The sequence below is a fragment of the Belonocnema kinseyi genome, chromosome 3 (assembly GCF_010883055.1).
Source record: "Belonocnema kinseyi isolate 2016_QV_RU_SX_M_011 chromosome 3, B_treatae_v1, whole genome shotgun sequence".
NCBI lineage: Eukaryota > Metazoa > Arthropoda > Insecta > Hymenoptera > Cynipidae > Belonocnema > Belonocnema kinseyi.
Genome location: NC_046659.1, coordinates 53,566,227 through 53,581,521, shown reverse-complemented (window position 1 = coordinate 53,581,521; position 15,295 = coordinate 53,566,227). Strand labels below are relative to the sequence as shown.

General features: G+C 29.0%; 1 protein-coding gene and 1 long non-coding RNA gene across 5 annotated transcripts in view; one reads left to right on the top strand and one right to left on the bottom strand.

Moving 5' to 3' along the window:
- Positions 1–10,791, bottom strand: part of LOC117169148 (lethal(2) giant larvae protein homolog 1) — a 45,531-nt gene extending 34,740 nt beyond the window's left edge. For all 3 annotated transcript variants that reach the window (XM_033355357.1, XM_033355358.1, XM_033355359.1), the window contains exon 1: positions 10,221–10,791. In XM_033355357.1, coding sequence (XP_033211248.1) covers positions 10,221–10,304 — 84 coding nt within the window. In that variant the 5' untranslated portion in view covers positions 10,305–10,791. The remainder of the gene's footprint in view (positions 1–10,220) is intronic.
- Positions 10,792–10,948: 157 nt separating this feature from the next.
- Positions 10,949–15,295, top strand: part of LOC117169152 — a 31,645-nt gene continuing 27,298 nt past the window's right edge. For both annotated transcript variants that reach the window (XR_004466616.1, XR_004466617.1), the window contains exon 1: positions 10,949–11,062. This is a non-coding gene — a long non-coding RNA (uncharacterized LOC117169152). The remainder of the gene's footprint in view (positions 11,063–15,295) is intronic.

Here is a 15,295-nt window from a genome sequence, read left to right as displayed (position 1 = left end):
TCCGGAAAATTTAGTCTGCTTAAATTGATATAAATCTAACATTTATCTAAAACGAACAGGCCTTGAGATATTTCACGAAAACTAAATTGTTTTTAGGTCAATTTTTCAATAAAAAATAATTGACCGAAGTCATATCTCCCAAACTGTTCAAGATAAAAAATTAACAGATAATTTCGAGCACATTAATTCTTGTTCGGAGTACCTATTTATCCTCGCAATGCACTGAGAAGAAGCAGTTTTATTCAGAAAAAACGGACTTTTTGCACCAGTTTTTGTAGATTTTAAAGCCTCCTAAATGTTACATAAGGTTTAATCATTATATGCTTTTTTGAATGCCATACTAAAGGATTTTTCCAATAAACATTAAATTCCCAACGATTTGAACGAAAATATACTTCGTAATTTGCAAAAAAAAAACAAAAAAATTAAGATTTTTTAAAAAGGAGCCCGGTTTTTTTAAATTTAAGACTTGAAAAACTAGGTAGACATTTGTATAATCTGAAAAAATTGAATACAAATTTTTCTGATAATAAAAACTTTAATACAATAAATGATGATACAAATACTATGACTGAATTGCAATTCATTCAATATTTTAGTGATAGTATTTATTTATCATTGACTTAATTCCTCCGAATCAGATCATTATTTTTCGCGTTTATTTTCTCAGATAAATCGAGTTCAGGATTCGGATTTTAAAACTTAATAATGCTTGAAACTTAAACATTTTATTGATTGAATGTCTTAACTTTACAGATATATATTTTTTAAAATAATTTCCAGGGTATAAATTTTAAAAGAGAAAAATTAGTAATAATATACCAATGGAATTAGACTATAATATTTTCTATGCGTTCACTAGGGTCAAAGATGATAAATAACCTACACTACACACGAGAGTAAACGTTTAATCAGGTCTTCTCAAGTCTACTATGAGGGAGTGAAAGTCTGACGTGCGTATAATCAAATGGCAGGTAACTATAGACGGTATACTTTGGATAACTCAGGAACTGTTATTTCATCCTATCGTTGTTGATTTCTAAGGAATTATACTGGATTATTGTTTGATATTTATGAACATTTCTTATTTTTTAACGCAGAATACACACAATAGTATGCTTCAGTTCAAATTCAATCAAAAATGAATTCACTAATCTTCTATTTATTATCTCGAAATGTAACATTATTCTTAAAAAGCACGTAATAATCAAGAAGAATTAATAACTTTAAAATAACCTTCAATATCTACATTATACATTTTTTCAATATTTTCACAATTTTGTCACGAATTGAAGGAAGCTGACTCGTTTTGAAGGCTTTACTTAATCCATGAAGAGAGAATACAAAAAATGCTAGGTCAGATTTTTTGTATATTGTACAGTTTAAAAGTAAATGACGTAAATTACAAAAAGGTAGACATTACGTGGATCTCTTTTATAATGCAAGTACACACACACACACACACACACACACACACACACACACACACACACACACACAACAAACCAGACTTTCATCACAAGTACAGTCGTACGAAATAGTGAAAGGATGTATAATTCTTGGAGGCTTTTTCACATGAGTCTTAGAACTTCCTTCCCCTCCTATTTAGTTATATTTACTCGTAAAATTAATCGAGTAAAAAGTTAGTAATAAGGAAATGGTTTCAATCATATATTTTTCTCTAATATCTGACTTGCTTCTGAACTTGCAAAATCATTTTCTTTTCCTTTTTAACTTTAATGTTTTAAGTTTGACATTTACTTTTTCTGCTTCTCATATTTTTACAAAATGTACTTAGGAACATACCTGAATATGTTTGGAGGAGGTCAACTTTTATCTGTTTGCACTGTCTAGCGATAAGCTAGATATCTCTGTAGGAAGTGACAGAGCAATCTGCACACGTTCTTTTGTCTATTCATTTTTTTAAAATAACTAATAAAATAATTATTACTATATTCCAATTTAAAGTTACTTAAATTAAAAATTATTTACTTTGGAAGGCCCTCATTAGCAAAACGTCCAATTTGGAACTTTTCCAAATTAAGGATAACTCAATTATTAATGGATAGTTCTAAAGTGTTTTCACCTTTTAAGGCATGGATTAAAAAAATAACTTCTTAATTTTGCACCGGAAAGATAATTGAAAAATGTACGGTCTCTAATACTCTTTTGGAATTGTTCCATGTGCTAGGATTTAATTTGAGTTTTTTAAATAGCGGCACATTAAAATTTAAAATATGAACCAGTATTAAATTGTTAATTTAAATGTTTTATTTCTAGTCATAAATTTTAAACTGTCCAGTTTTGTAGATTTTAATCTGAAGTTTTCAATTTTGCAAGTTTATAATTTAAAAGGTTTTAAGCTAAACTTGATAGCGTCTGAAAGTTTATAATGTTTAAAGCTTCATTTTGAAGTTTTTAAGTGCTTAGTACTGAAGTTAATTAAATTTGTAAGCTGAAAATAAAAAATTCGTGTACAATTCCTAATGTTATCGAAGATTCGTTCAGAATTCTGTTGTCTTGTTAGTCTTTATTGTATAAATTTTGGTATAAAATTCTAGTATTTTAATAGATGCATTCAAATTTTAATAAAAAAAAGTAAATTAATGCAGCCAATCGTTTATTATTCTTCCCTTTTATATCTTATGTAACCGAAACTTCCTTCAGAAAAATCTCCAGCCACTTAAGCATTTTCACTTGCAGCATAGTACAGTTCTTGAAATCTATATAATTGATCAAACTTTTAAAAAATTGACTGAGAAGTTTTCTAATTTTGTTTAATAAATTTATTTTGAAATTTAAAAAAAAATGTAAACAACTAGTAAGAACTTGAAACATTTTACATCTTAAAAATACAATCTTAAGCTTTTTGCATAAATGGAAAATATACTCTGATTATCAAAATGATAAATATTTAAAAAAAATTACATGTACTTGTACCACATCCGTCATATGACATAAAAATACCAATGGTCTTTGCGGAAATGGTCCAAAAAAGTGGTTAAGATCACATAAGGAACTATGTATAATCATAAGAAAAAACCTTGGAATTTTTATGTCCTATGATTGTTGTGGGAAAATTACACATTTATTGTAAATTTCTTACAGTTATGTGAAAATTCTTCAGAAATCATAGGAACAAATTACAGAGTGAACTGTATTTTTCACTCACATTTTTTACATTTAATAGAAAAACATTCCTTTGAAATTTGCTTTAAAATATTATTATATTTGTATTTGAAATAGCGAAACAGGCCCTTTTTAAGATCTAATGATTAAAAAATAAGAAAAATTTAATGTATTTTTTTTATTTTAGAGGTTAAATTACTTAAATTTAAAAACTCAAATAAATTGTCTTTATTTACTTCAGTTCTGTTGTAACAAAAGATTGATTTGCTTAAATATGTTTGGAATTAAATCACTTCTAAAGCTTCACGAGTTTCAAATCAATGCCATACTAATGCGTGCAATACATATACTTCAATGAACAGGTGAAAAAGAGTTCAAATATCTCAACAAGTAATTCTAAAGTTTATAAATAATATTTGTTTTCTATCTTCCTGAAAGTTCTCATTAGATAAATTAATATTTTATATGATTTTGTGAGATATTAATATTAGAATTTAGTTTAATTTTACTTAAAGCAAATAAATGAATAATTCTGGATTGGCAAAAAGGCCTCATTATTTAATACAAATTTGCCTTCAAGATGTTTCATATTTTTACAAATAAGTAGATACTTTTCGAAGGAAAGTACATTATTTTTTATTGAAATTTACTTAATGATTTGCATTTTTGTAAAAAAAACTTGAAAAAAATATACATATACGTTTAATGCGTACACTTTAACTATATTTTTTCAAATATCGTAAATACTATAACTTAAATCGAAAACTGTGATTTAACTTCTGAAGAATTACAGCCATAAACTGTAAATGCACATTTTTTCGGATTGTTTTTAAAGAAGGTTCTCAAAGCACCTACAGCTTTGACGATTACATTCTGATTACGAAACTGGCGCTTCGCGCTCGATACTTTGTATTCAATTGAAAATCTTCATCAAGATTATTTGTAAATTCTGTTAAAATCTACTAAAAACAACGTTTTAAACTGATGGATCTCTTAAAAAACAAAATTGCTAATTTTTTAAAATGATCCAACTTTTGGAAATTTTGTCTAATCAGGAAATTTCTCCATAATAGTTTCGAAAAATTTATATTTTATATCTAGTAGAAATTTGGATTTATTTTCTTAATCTATTAATTTTTTTTCCTTTTTTTTCAAAATTTTCAAAATGTTGAAATGGATATAACTTTTTGAAGTTTTATCGAATTTAAAAATTTTATTAGGATAATTTGCAAGCCTTTTGACGTGTACCAGAAAATTTGACAAAAATCTTATTCAAATTTTGATAAAGCCCTAATTTTTTGAATTTTTGTCTAATCGAAAAATTTAACTGATACAGTTTCTAAATATATTCGATATCTAGTGAAGAATTGAAATGAAATTTCCTAATCTTTTAGAAAAATATTTTTTTCTATTTTTCTGAACATTTAAAAAATTTTGAAAATTATATAACTTTTCTAACTTTCATCGAAATTGGAAATTTTATTTGGATAATTTGCAAGTCTTCTACCCGTCTATAAGAAACTTTGAAAAAAATTTCTAAGAATAAAAAAAAATTTCAAATTTTGAAAATGCTCTAAGTTTTTAAATTTTGGTTGGAAATATCTGATTAACGAACTTAACCTTGATTTTGGAAATCTTAAAAAGTATATCAAATGTATCAAGTGTATCAAGTGTAATTATAAATTCCTACGGGTAGGTTTTCAGTTTTCAAATAAAAACTTTTCCAATCAATGACTTTTAGATTATAAGGTAATTAAACGAATTTTCTTAATTTCGTTTTGTTCATTCTGTTTTTAACAACTCCACAAATTTCCTTCAATATGTTTCAAATACAATTTTCAATTATTAAGTTAATACAAAATATTAATTTAGAGATTATGCCTATAGAAACTTAATTTCTTTTTATCCAAAAATTTAATAATCTCAATTTACTTTCAAACAGTTTTAAAGTGTACACAACATTTGAAGGATTTGAAAACTGGATCTTGAATTTTTATTTAGACTAAAAAAATTTAATTTTAAGGTAAAAAAACTTTAGTAGAAATAAAATTAGGATAAATTGGCATTTTCTCTTAAATGAATTTTTCGCAAAAGTAATATTGTTCAAACTGAGATCCAACCGTAACAAATTAATCGATTCAATGCTGGATCGTGTAATAAGATTTGAATTAAAAAATGTACTTTCCACGATCGTAAATAGAAAAGAATAAAAACCTCGGCTTAAAAAATGTAATCGAAAAATGAATGAATAATACATATTATAATATATACTATTACAATGATAAGATAAAAAGATAAGCGATATCGTATAAAATGTATATGGGATGAACCAGTTATCAGACATTGCCTGCTTATGGTTAAAAAAAATATTATAAAAACTTTTAAAATTCCTTTGAATATTTTTTAATTTGAAATAAGACATTACTTTTGAGCAACTACAATTTAAAACTCAAATAATTTCTTATATACATTTGAACAGTTAAAGCTATGGAACAAATAACAAAACGTAAATCAAGTACTATTGGATTTAAATTTTAAATGCATCTAATTTTCATCTAAATTTTTATTCTAATTTCAACTTTGAATTAATTTAATTACAATTTTAATTCTTCGGCTTCGAGGTTCCATTCTCTATGAACTGAAAGTGAATATTTGCTACATGCTCCTTCTTTCTGAAATTAATATTAAATAAAGTAGGTCTTAGCTCTTTTCACATATAAAGCTCGCACGCGACCAAAAGGAATGTGGTTTTGTCACGCAAACGGTGTTCTTCGCGCAGAATTACTTGGAACGCTTCGTGCGCAAGGAATTAAACTAGTTTTTCGTGCAACTAACGGTTTACGGTTATAGTTACGTACGTGCCCATTTTTATGGGTTGTAAGTTGTAACATTGGACAAGTAAGTGGTGATCAAAGCGAGACTATTTCAGCCTGCATGCTATACAAATATGGGTTTGAAAAAATGTTTTTATTCTTCTTACATTCACTTCAAACGTGATATATGTTATAAAACAAAAAATGAAGATGCTTCCGCATTTTAATCTTTTACGAGATAGTTACTGCTGGTAAAAATTCGAAAAATGCAGCACCACTCACTCCCTGTACTCGCCGATTAACGGAAAACTGCGTCCATGACTTACAACGTGTTGCACCTGAGATGAGCTGTAATATATTTCAAAGTTGTGCATTGCTAGATTATTTTGATCTATTAATTAAATTAAATTTTCATAGTGAGATTTACAAAATGTAGTATCTTACAAATATTTACAAAAGCAAAATATGAAGACTTAATTTCGTTTAATTTTATTGTACACGGAGAAAAACGCGGATTTCGGAACAAGTCTTGATCACCGGAAATTTTAAAAGTGAGTTCCAGGAATCCAGGATTTTAAATTTCGCTGCCTTCCCGAACTGAGTTCTGAACTGCTCCAGCCTCATTCCAACCTTCACTGAAGGTAGCCCCCCAATTTTGGTTGGAATGCTGGTCGCAGAGTACTCTTCTAGCAAAATTCATCCCGGGTTCAATTTTCTTGAAATATAGGACTCAGTCCTTATTTTTCGAATGAAAAGGAAAATGCGAATCAATAAATCTGAGGAAACTTGAACACGTATTTTCATATTCCATATTTTTTCAATATTGAAGAAATATTCAGTCACAAAAATATTGTCATAATTCCAATTGAAAAAAAAAAACTTAATGAAAGTCTAAACCTCTAAATACTAGAATATATATACTCAGGAGAATTGAAATGGATAGAATTAGGAAAAAAATTAATTAATTGCCAATCTGAAATTGTATTTACATTTTTATAAAATTAATAAACCCGAAGTCGATGCTTAATATGAAGTTTAAATCTATATTATTTTTGCTATACAAATAATATTTAAATCATTGATAAAATTGTATCCACGGAAAAATTTGCGACAAGATTATTAATATGCATAATCAGCACAATAAAATTCGAATTTGCATCCTTGGTTTGCATTGGTAAGAACTCTTAGCAAGTACAGAATTCTAAGTCAAAGAATTTAGTTTTTATCTCGTAACAGAATTGAAAGTAACGTCTAGAAAATAAATTTAGGTAATCAGACACAAACCAGTCCATTACCTATAATCAGATGTCATAAATGAAAATGAATTACGTAAGTTATGATGAAAATAAAAGTTGATTATCAAATTTAGACTCAATTAATAAGTATTATAATGTGTTGATACCAGCAGATAATAAATTATAATATATAATATGATATAAGGTGATCTAATTTCTCAGATGCTGTTTGTAAAGAATAGAAGAAAACATTTTGTGATAAGATTAAGATTAAACCATAGTTTCAAAGGCAATAACGAAAATTTCTAACGTTCCGGAATTTTCCGTAAGACTAATCCCTTATCTAGCTCATTCAGGTATAATGCTACGGAAATTCCGTAATACTAGTCAGCGCCAAGTAATGAAAGAGTTAAAAAAATTGTCCTAATTGAGGTTTAACAATTACGAAAGACGGGCCTGATGCTTAATTACACTGTGACTTACTGAATGAGGGAGCACTAAAACAAACAATAGGAAGTTAAATTTCGATTAGATGTTATATTTTTCAAGAGAATGGTCTAAAACTAAGATTTGAATCTGCAGCAAAATAATACTTAAATTTAGCTCCTTCTACGGTTTGTTAATAAATTTCTAATTAATCTCATAAATAAAATATTCGGCTTCGTAAAGATCAAGTAAAATTTTGCCTTTTCCGTAAAAAAATAACCATTTAATTATTACTCACTAATTATTTTATAAGTGTATAATTATTCGATAATCAGGTTTCTCTTGAGTAACTTCTGAAATATTGATTGCATTTGTAGTACGAAAAATCAGTTCGACTGACACATATGGTTAATAAATGACCCTGAACCTACTGATATGAAACATCATACAAAGTCCCAATCTTTGGAACAAATTTCATTTTAATAGGAGGGACGAGACCTTTCACTTAATAATCAGGGGACCTAATTTCGTCTGACAACTGTAAAAAAAATCCTTATGACAGTCATCGATAAGCGTGGCTCGTGCTACGTAGACCGAAATCTCCTCTCATGAGAAGAGTAGGAGTATAAGAGAGAGTGAGAAAGAAAGAGGAAAATGCGAGGTGCGTTCAAACAGGGCCGTCATAAGTTAACAGAAAATAGGCTCGAAAACATGCTTGCATATCTAGAATAAAATAAAACCTCTCAGAATATTGAATAATTTTTTAAAAAAATAATTAAACAAATAAGACATACTATATATGAAGATTAAAAAAGACATGCCTTAACAACTTTCTCATCCTTCAGTATAAATTGTATAAATCTCAATGAAGTAAAATGAAACCAAAATTAAATTATGTGCCCTGAAGTTTCCTTACCATAAAAGAAATATTTGGATCAAATAATACGGACATTTTTGGCAGATATTAGATTCAACATTCTTTCCAAAATAAGATAACTAAAAAAACTAAGGCTTAAAATAAGAAAAGAAAATAACAAATATTGAGAAAGAGTTATAATAAAGTTTTCTTATACGGTGAGTTTTTTTCTTAGAAAATTCTAGTCAATAAAACGCCATAAGAACAATTATGCAAATTTTGTCCCAGCACCTATAACTCTGAAAGGTGTTTATCGATTCTAGTTTTATTTAGGAAAGTTGAATTAGGCATAAAGATTGGAGTAACGCTAACATTATCCTGTGTTTCAAAATTGATACGAAATTGCACTAAAATGAACCTAGACCATTGTAAGTGTGAGAAAGCATTTTTGGAATAAGTAATTGACAACATAAAATTTAGAAGATAAAACTTTAAAGCATCTATAAATTTAGAAGCATCACATTTTTAAGGTCCTCATGAAATATGTTTAAAAAGTTCTACAATTTAAGAACTTCTAAAATATTCAAAAGAATGCGAATGTTAACATTTTCATCTTTAAAAAAAAAACGTTTATGGACGATGTAAATCTAATAAATCATTCACATTTTTAAACATCGAAATGGAAAATTATAAGGTTTTAGATACGATAGTTTATTTAAAATATTTAGAAATATTTAAGTTTAAAAGATATTAAAATTATGAAACAACGTGAATGCTCCAAAACGTTCCCCGCTCGTTGGTAAATTTCGGTGTTTATTTTCACAAATAGATGTAAAACAATTATTTATAATTATATACCTTTAAAGTTGAGATAAAGAATTGACATAAATTAAATCAAATAATAAACAAGGTAAACAATCGTATGTAAGAATGCTATTCCATATTAATAAAACAAAAATTGTAACCAGAACTTTCCAATATTCATATTTATAATAAACTCATGGTTCTCAAAAAAGTTAAAATTTAAAAGCATCAAAATATAAAAACACTAAAAAAAATCTTTCGGCAAACAAGTTTGACACAACGCTGTACAAAAATAAATGCAAATTACATATTGTAACTGGACACAAAACACTCAGTGATAAATCATTTTAATTTAAGTGATGTATAAATTGAACGGATGAATCAACTGCGAGATGCAATAATGTATCTGACTTTTGTTAGACATTTTACCAAACACAAAAAAAATCGAAAATCAGATTCCAATAATGCATTCACGGGTTTAAAGGCATCCAATTTTAAAATGAAATTAAAAAATGAAGCATTCCAGTACAGATATTGTATTTTCACTCCACAAATGTCAAGCTCCAGTACATTCCTTATTTTAAATGAAAAAACTTTTGAAAAAATTCTTGATTTATCACATTAAAGATTGACTTCAATAGAATTTAATTTCTATCAATCGTATTTTATACAGTGAAGCTTCAAAAACGAAAAACTGCCCAAAACAGAGAAAAAGTAAGAAAACAATATCTCGAAACACCCTTCATCAAAATCAATGATCCTATATTAACCCTCGCCGATGTAACGTGGGAATAAAATTAGGACCCACCGGTTGATATGAATTGAAGGGTAACTTTTTTGGTTCTGTAAGGGGAAGGGGTGAGGAGAAGTCTGTGTCGCGGCAAGTTCCCCGTGAAATCACGGCCCTGTACACACAACACACTCATACAAATAAAACATGGCTTGCAAACGCGGTACCTTACGAAAGGCGAAGAGGTCCTTTTGCAGCTTCTGACGTTCGGCCGTGGGTTGCTGGCCCTTCCCTCTGATAAACTTGAGCATCTTGCTAAATGCCGCTGTCAATCGAGACGATAATTAAATTTCACACGTGATTCCGGCTACTAATGCACTAGGCTGCACTATTTAATAATCCTGGATCGTGCTGGTCACTTCCAAGGAAGAAGAAGTTTGGTTAAAACTTAGAACATTTTTCAAAAGAACGGTAAATTGTACTGGGCAAATTTTTTCATCGTCGGTGTTTGCCCGCAACACTTCCGACACGCCTGCCGCCTGCACAACACGTCGTTGTCGTCGCCCTCTATCTTTCTCTCTCTTCGATGTGTCAGCCGCTTCGCGTTTACAGGAGGTAATTTGTAAAGCACTAGAAAAACGGTCACCGAAACACTGGAAACGCCACTTTTCCGCGACTAGCTGACGTCCCGCGAAATTCGCAAGCCGCGAAAACCCGTAAAAACATGGAAAAACTCTTGAGTACGGAGAAAAACTCATTCAACGTCGCACTCCACTCTCTGTCGCGTCGTCGTCCTGAGCCAACCGAAGCGGTCAGTGGTTTTCGGAGACTTGTCGGCTGCTTTCGGGAATCCTCGCGATGCTAGCGATGAACTGCCGACACATGCCGAAGTTAGCCGAAGTAGTAAAATATCCATAAAATACGAACAGATTCGAACAGAATTTAAGTTCTTTAGGATCTTTATGACGCAGTGCAAATTTGTGCCGCTACTCGTGGGGTCTTGTGACCCCTGCATTCTACAGGTGGTGGTATCAAAATTCAAATATTTGGAGCATTTCAGGTACGACAGGTAAAAGAATTACATTATTTAGCCGTTTTAAAACTACTTTATTAGAGGATGATAGAAGTGGGAAAAAATCTAAAGAATTCTGGTTAATTTTTTTCTACTAAGCGAACATAACTTTACATTTTTTTAATGAGTGAATGACATTAGAGGAACTCGGTGTATAAAGAAAAGGAAAGTATTGAACTAAAAAAAAAACATTTTTATCTTAGAAAAGTGCTTAAAAGTTAATTCAGTTACCTGTTAAAGAACCATTTTAATATCAACAACGTACCTCGCTAATAAAATCTAAATGATAGAAAAGCACCTTAACATGGAATAACAATTTACTTTTGAAAATATTTAAACCAAAATATTTGAACCCTAGCGGACCGAGTGAACGGAAAGGATACTCTACACTCTACAGAGTATCCTCATAGTATCCCTTCCGTTTCATACAACAAAAACTAAAAAAAAAAAAAAAACAGCAGGGTCAACTTTAAAATTGGTGAATTGGATTCTGCATTAAAATCCCCATTAGAAGGTCAGGGAATGATCGTAATCGTTTTTTTTAAACGATAAAAAGTTTAAAAAAATACAAGACGTATAGCGCCTGTTGACTGCTACACTTCAAACGCATCATCTGTAAGTAGCAATCCACAGGCGTTATAGGTCTTATATATTTTTAACTTTTTACTGTTGCAAAAAAACTATTGCGATTACTCCGTGACCTTATAATGAGAAGTTTAACGTATAATCCGAATTTCACCAATAATATACTATGAGGATACTCTGTAGAGTATCCTTTATGTTCACTCGGTCCACTAGGGTAAGTAAAGAATTCCAGTCAAAATAATTTAAAAAATCTGAAATACCTTTAAATTAAACCTTTTTTATTTAAAAATTTGACCATTTGAAATTGAAGAACGCTCTCAAAGATAAATCAATTATAATTTTGAATTATAATAGAAAATTAAACAATTCGAAGTAGTCAGTATTTTAATTTTTGTAAAAAATGTTCAAAACTTTGAACTAAAGTACCTGTCTATTATAAATTTAAGCAATTTAAAGTCCAAATCTAAAGAAATTAATTATGCAAGGATTATTTTGAAAATTTGTTCCCTCTCCCTTGTTGCAATAAGGCATTGTTTTATCATTTCAAATATTTTACCCTAGAGTAGAGAAAAAGGTGAATTTTATAATTGAGGCGAATCAGGCTACATTCGATTATACATCATTATAAGAGCGGATCCAGAAACTGCATTTGGTGGGGGCGATTCAAAAAGTTATGAAAGGGCTACTTTTTAATAGCTGCGCTTGACATATGTTATTATATTTTACATATTTTAAAAGAATGCAAAGAGATTTAGATTCTGAATTATCAGAGATGACAGATGATTTAAACGGACTTCAAGCGATTTGATAGGGTTTTATGATATTTCGAAGATTTAAAGGAATTTCACAGGATTTAGAAATATTTCAAAGGGTTTTAAGGGATTTTAAGAGATTTAAAGTGGTTTCGATTATTTCAAAGTATTTTGAAAGATTTAATAAAATTCCAAAGTGCCTCCATGGATACTAGTAGATTTCGTAAAGTTTAACGAAATTTCACAGGATTTCCAAATGTTAAAAAAGCTTGAAGGGATTTCGTTGAATTTTAATGACTTTTGACAGATTTTAAGGGATTTTATGAGAGTCTGAAATATGTCAATGGACTTGAAAGATTTTTTTGAGATTTTACTTAAAGCATTGTAAGATATTTGAACGGGACTTTGAAGATTTCAAACAGTTTCAAGAATTTAAAAATATTTCATAGAATCTCAACGAATTTTGAGGGATTTCTATAGTTTTAAATTGAACATGCAAAAAGGTTCATATTAAATCTTCTACCCAATCCGATAACCATATTTTGGTAAGATTATTTAATAAAAACTCCCATTAGGTTGAGTAAACGTTTTTAAAGGAAACCCATTTTCTGCCTAGTAAGAAGGCTTTAATTGAAAAGAATGGCAAAATCCCGATTTCTGCGTAACAATAAACATTTTTCAATCCTATTTAAAACCTGATTCTTCCAACGATCTCTAATCCGCCAGAGTAATACATTTTCAGAAATTTAATTCTCTGCAGTTCCCGTAGCGTCGGCAACGATTCTCTAAATTATTATGCGTTCTAGAAACAGGACCAAATTTAAATTTATTTAATTCCTTCCAGTTCCTTAAAAAAATATCTATAATTAATTGTTTTGAATTTCGTAAAGTACGATAAATTTCAAATTGAATCATTTCCTTCCATTTCTTCTAAAAAATATGTATATTGAATTGTTTTTAATTCCGCGAAGTAACATTTATTTTTAATTTATTTAATTCCCTCTACTATCTTCGGATTAAATCTTTATGACATTGTTTCAAATTCCAGAATATAGTATATATTTCAAATGAATTTAATTCCCTCTGGTACCTGCAGAAAACATCGGTTTTGAAAATATTTTAAATATTTTTTTTCTGCAATATAAGTTTAGAAGTTTCAATTTTCGCGAATCTTATAAATACGATTTTGGAAATCTTTAAATAGATAAAAACATAATTAAATATAATATACTTTCTGAATGTATAAGCTATAAATAAAGTGAAAGGTGAAAAATGTATACACATGAAGTAATAATAATAACAATGATAATTAATTAATAATTATGTGAAATCCAAGGTAAAAGCAAAACGAAAAATAATTGATAATACTGAATGGATAAATGATTTAGTAATTACGTTACACAAGAAATACTATTATTTATTCATAGCAATGAAAAACTTCTAGGTTTTCATTTTATTGATCCTGACTACGAATTTTTGTATTTTTAAATTTCATTCAGTACTGTTCTGTGAACATTTTCGAGGTGCATTGAAGGGGATTGATTTTTTCTTATATCCTTTTCCACAACGGTTTCATTTGACAGCATCAGAACAAAATCCCAACTTTCATAATCATGCAATCTATAATACAATTTTCAATATAAAAATTTGATTTCAAAATCTTATGAACAGCTTAGGGATCGTCCATAAATTACGTAACGCGTTTTTCTTTTGTTTGAATAAAGACGAGCATGAAATTGATGTGAAGTTGAGAAAGACACAACGATATAAACAAAAGAAAAAAGTGTTACGTAATATATGGACGATCCCTTATTAAACAATTATACAGATTTTTGAAAAAAAACGCCCTCATTGGGTCGAACAATGACCTCAACGCATTGTTGCCAACACTAACTTAGGCATAGATCGAATTGAGACGACTGACAAGTGAATGCTTGCTTTCTCTTCGATGATGTCAGCGTTCTGTACATACTGTGATATAATATACTCAATGTACTATAATATAATATTCGAAACTTTGTACATTTTTGTCGACATTCGTATTCTAAAACTAGTTCAAGTTCAAAACTCAAGATTCGAAATTTCTCTTTCTGTAGATTTATAGTTATTTTTTCATATTCGCAATGTCTTGATCATTCGACGAGAATTATAGAACACATTTTATTCTAATCATGCGCCAGGAAGTCACACATTTACTTTCTTTATTTTAGCTTACTAAGGTTTTTGAAGATAAATATTTCTTGTATAAAAAGGTCCAAAAAAAATAGCAAAAAAAGAGTGGCTACATGTTTATTTAATATTAAATAAATCAACGCCGTCAGTAATTTGCCGAAAAACTTGTTAATAATTTATTATACACATTTATATACTGCACATGTACAAACATCGCGATATGATACAATATAGATTTATTTCTGTAAAGTAATCTGTATATTTACAAAAACTGAACCTCTGTTCCTCTTTACATGATAAGTACAATTAAAAGTACGATTAATTCTCGCAATTTACACATTACGCATAAAAATAGATTGGCAAAAACTGCCATGAATTTATAAAATATAATGCACTCTCAGTATTGTCGATATTCTTACACTTCAGAATCTCCTTTCTCATGGAATGATTTTTCTTTTTTCAGTGGACCACTCTGTTTTAAGAAGCATATTAAATGCACTTTCTCGTATACACATTGAAAAAAGCTAGTCCACATTCAATGCCACATCTTTGAGCGATATTATTATTATAGTGTTCATCACTGTTTAGCCATAAAGGGTTCTTATTTTTAAAACTTTAGAGATTTTCTCAGACGACTTGCAAACAATTGTTAAAATTAACCTTCTAATGTCCTTTTCATTTCAGAGTTTATTTTTAGAATGGAAATTTTTCCCTATAATGA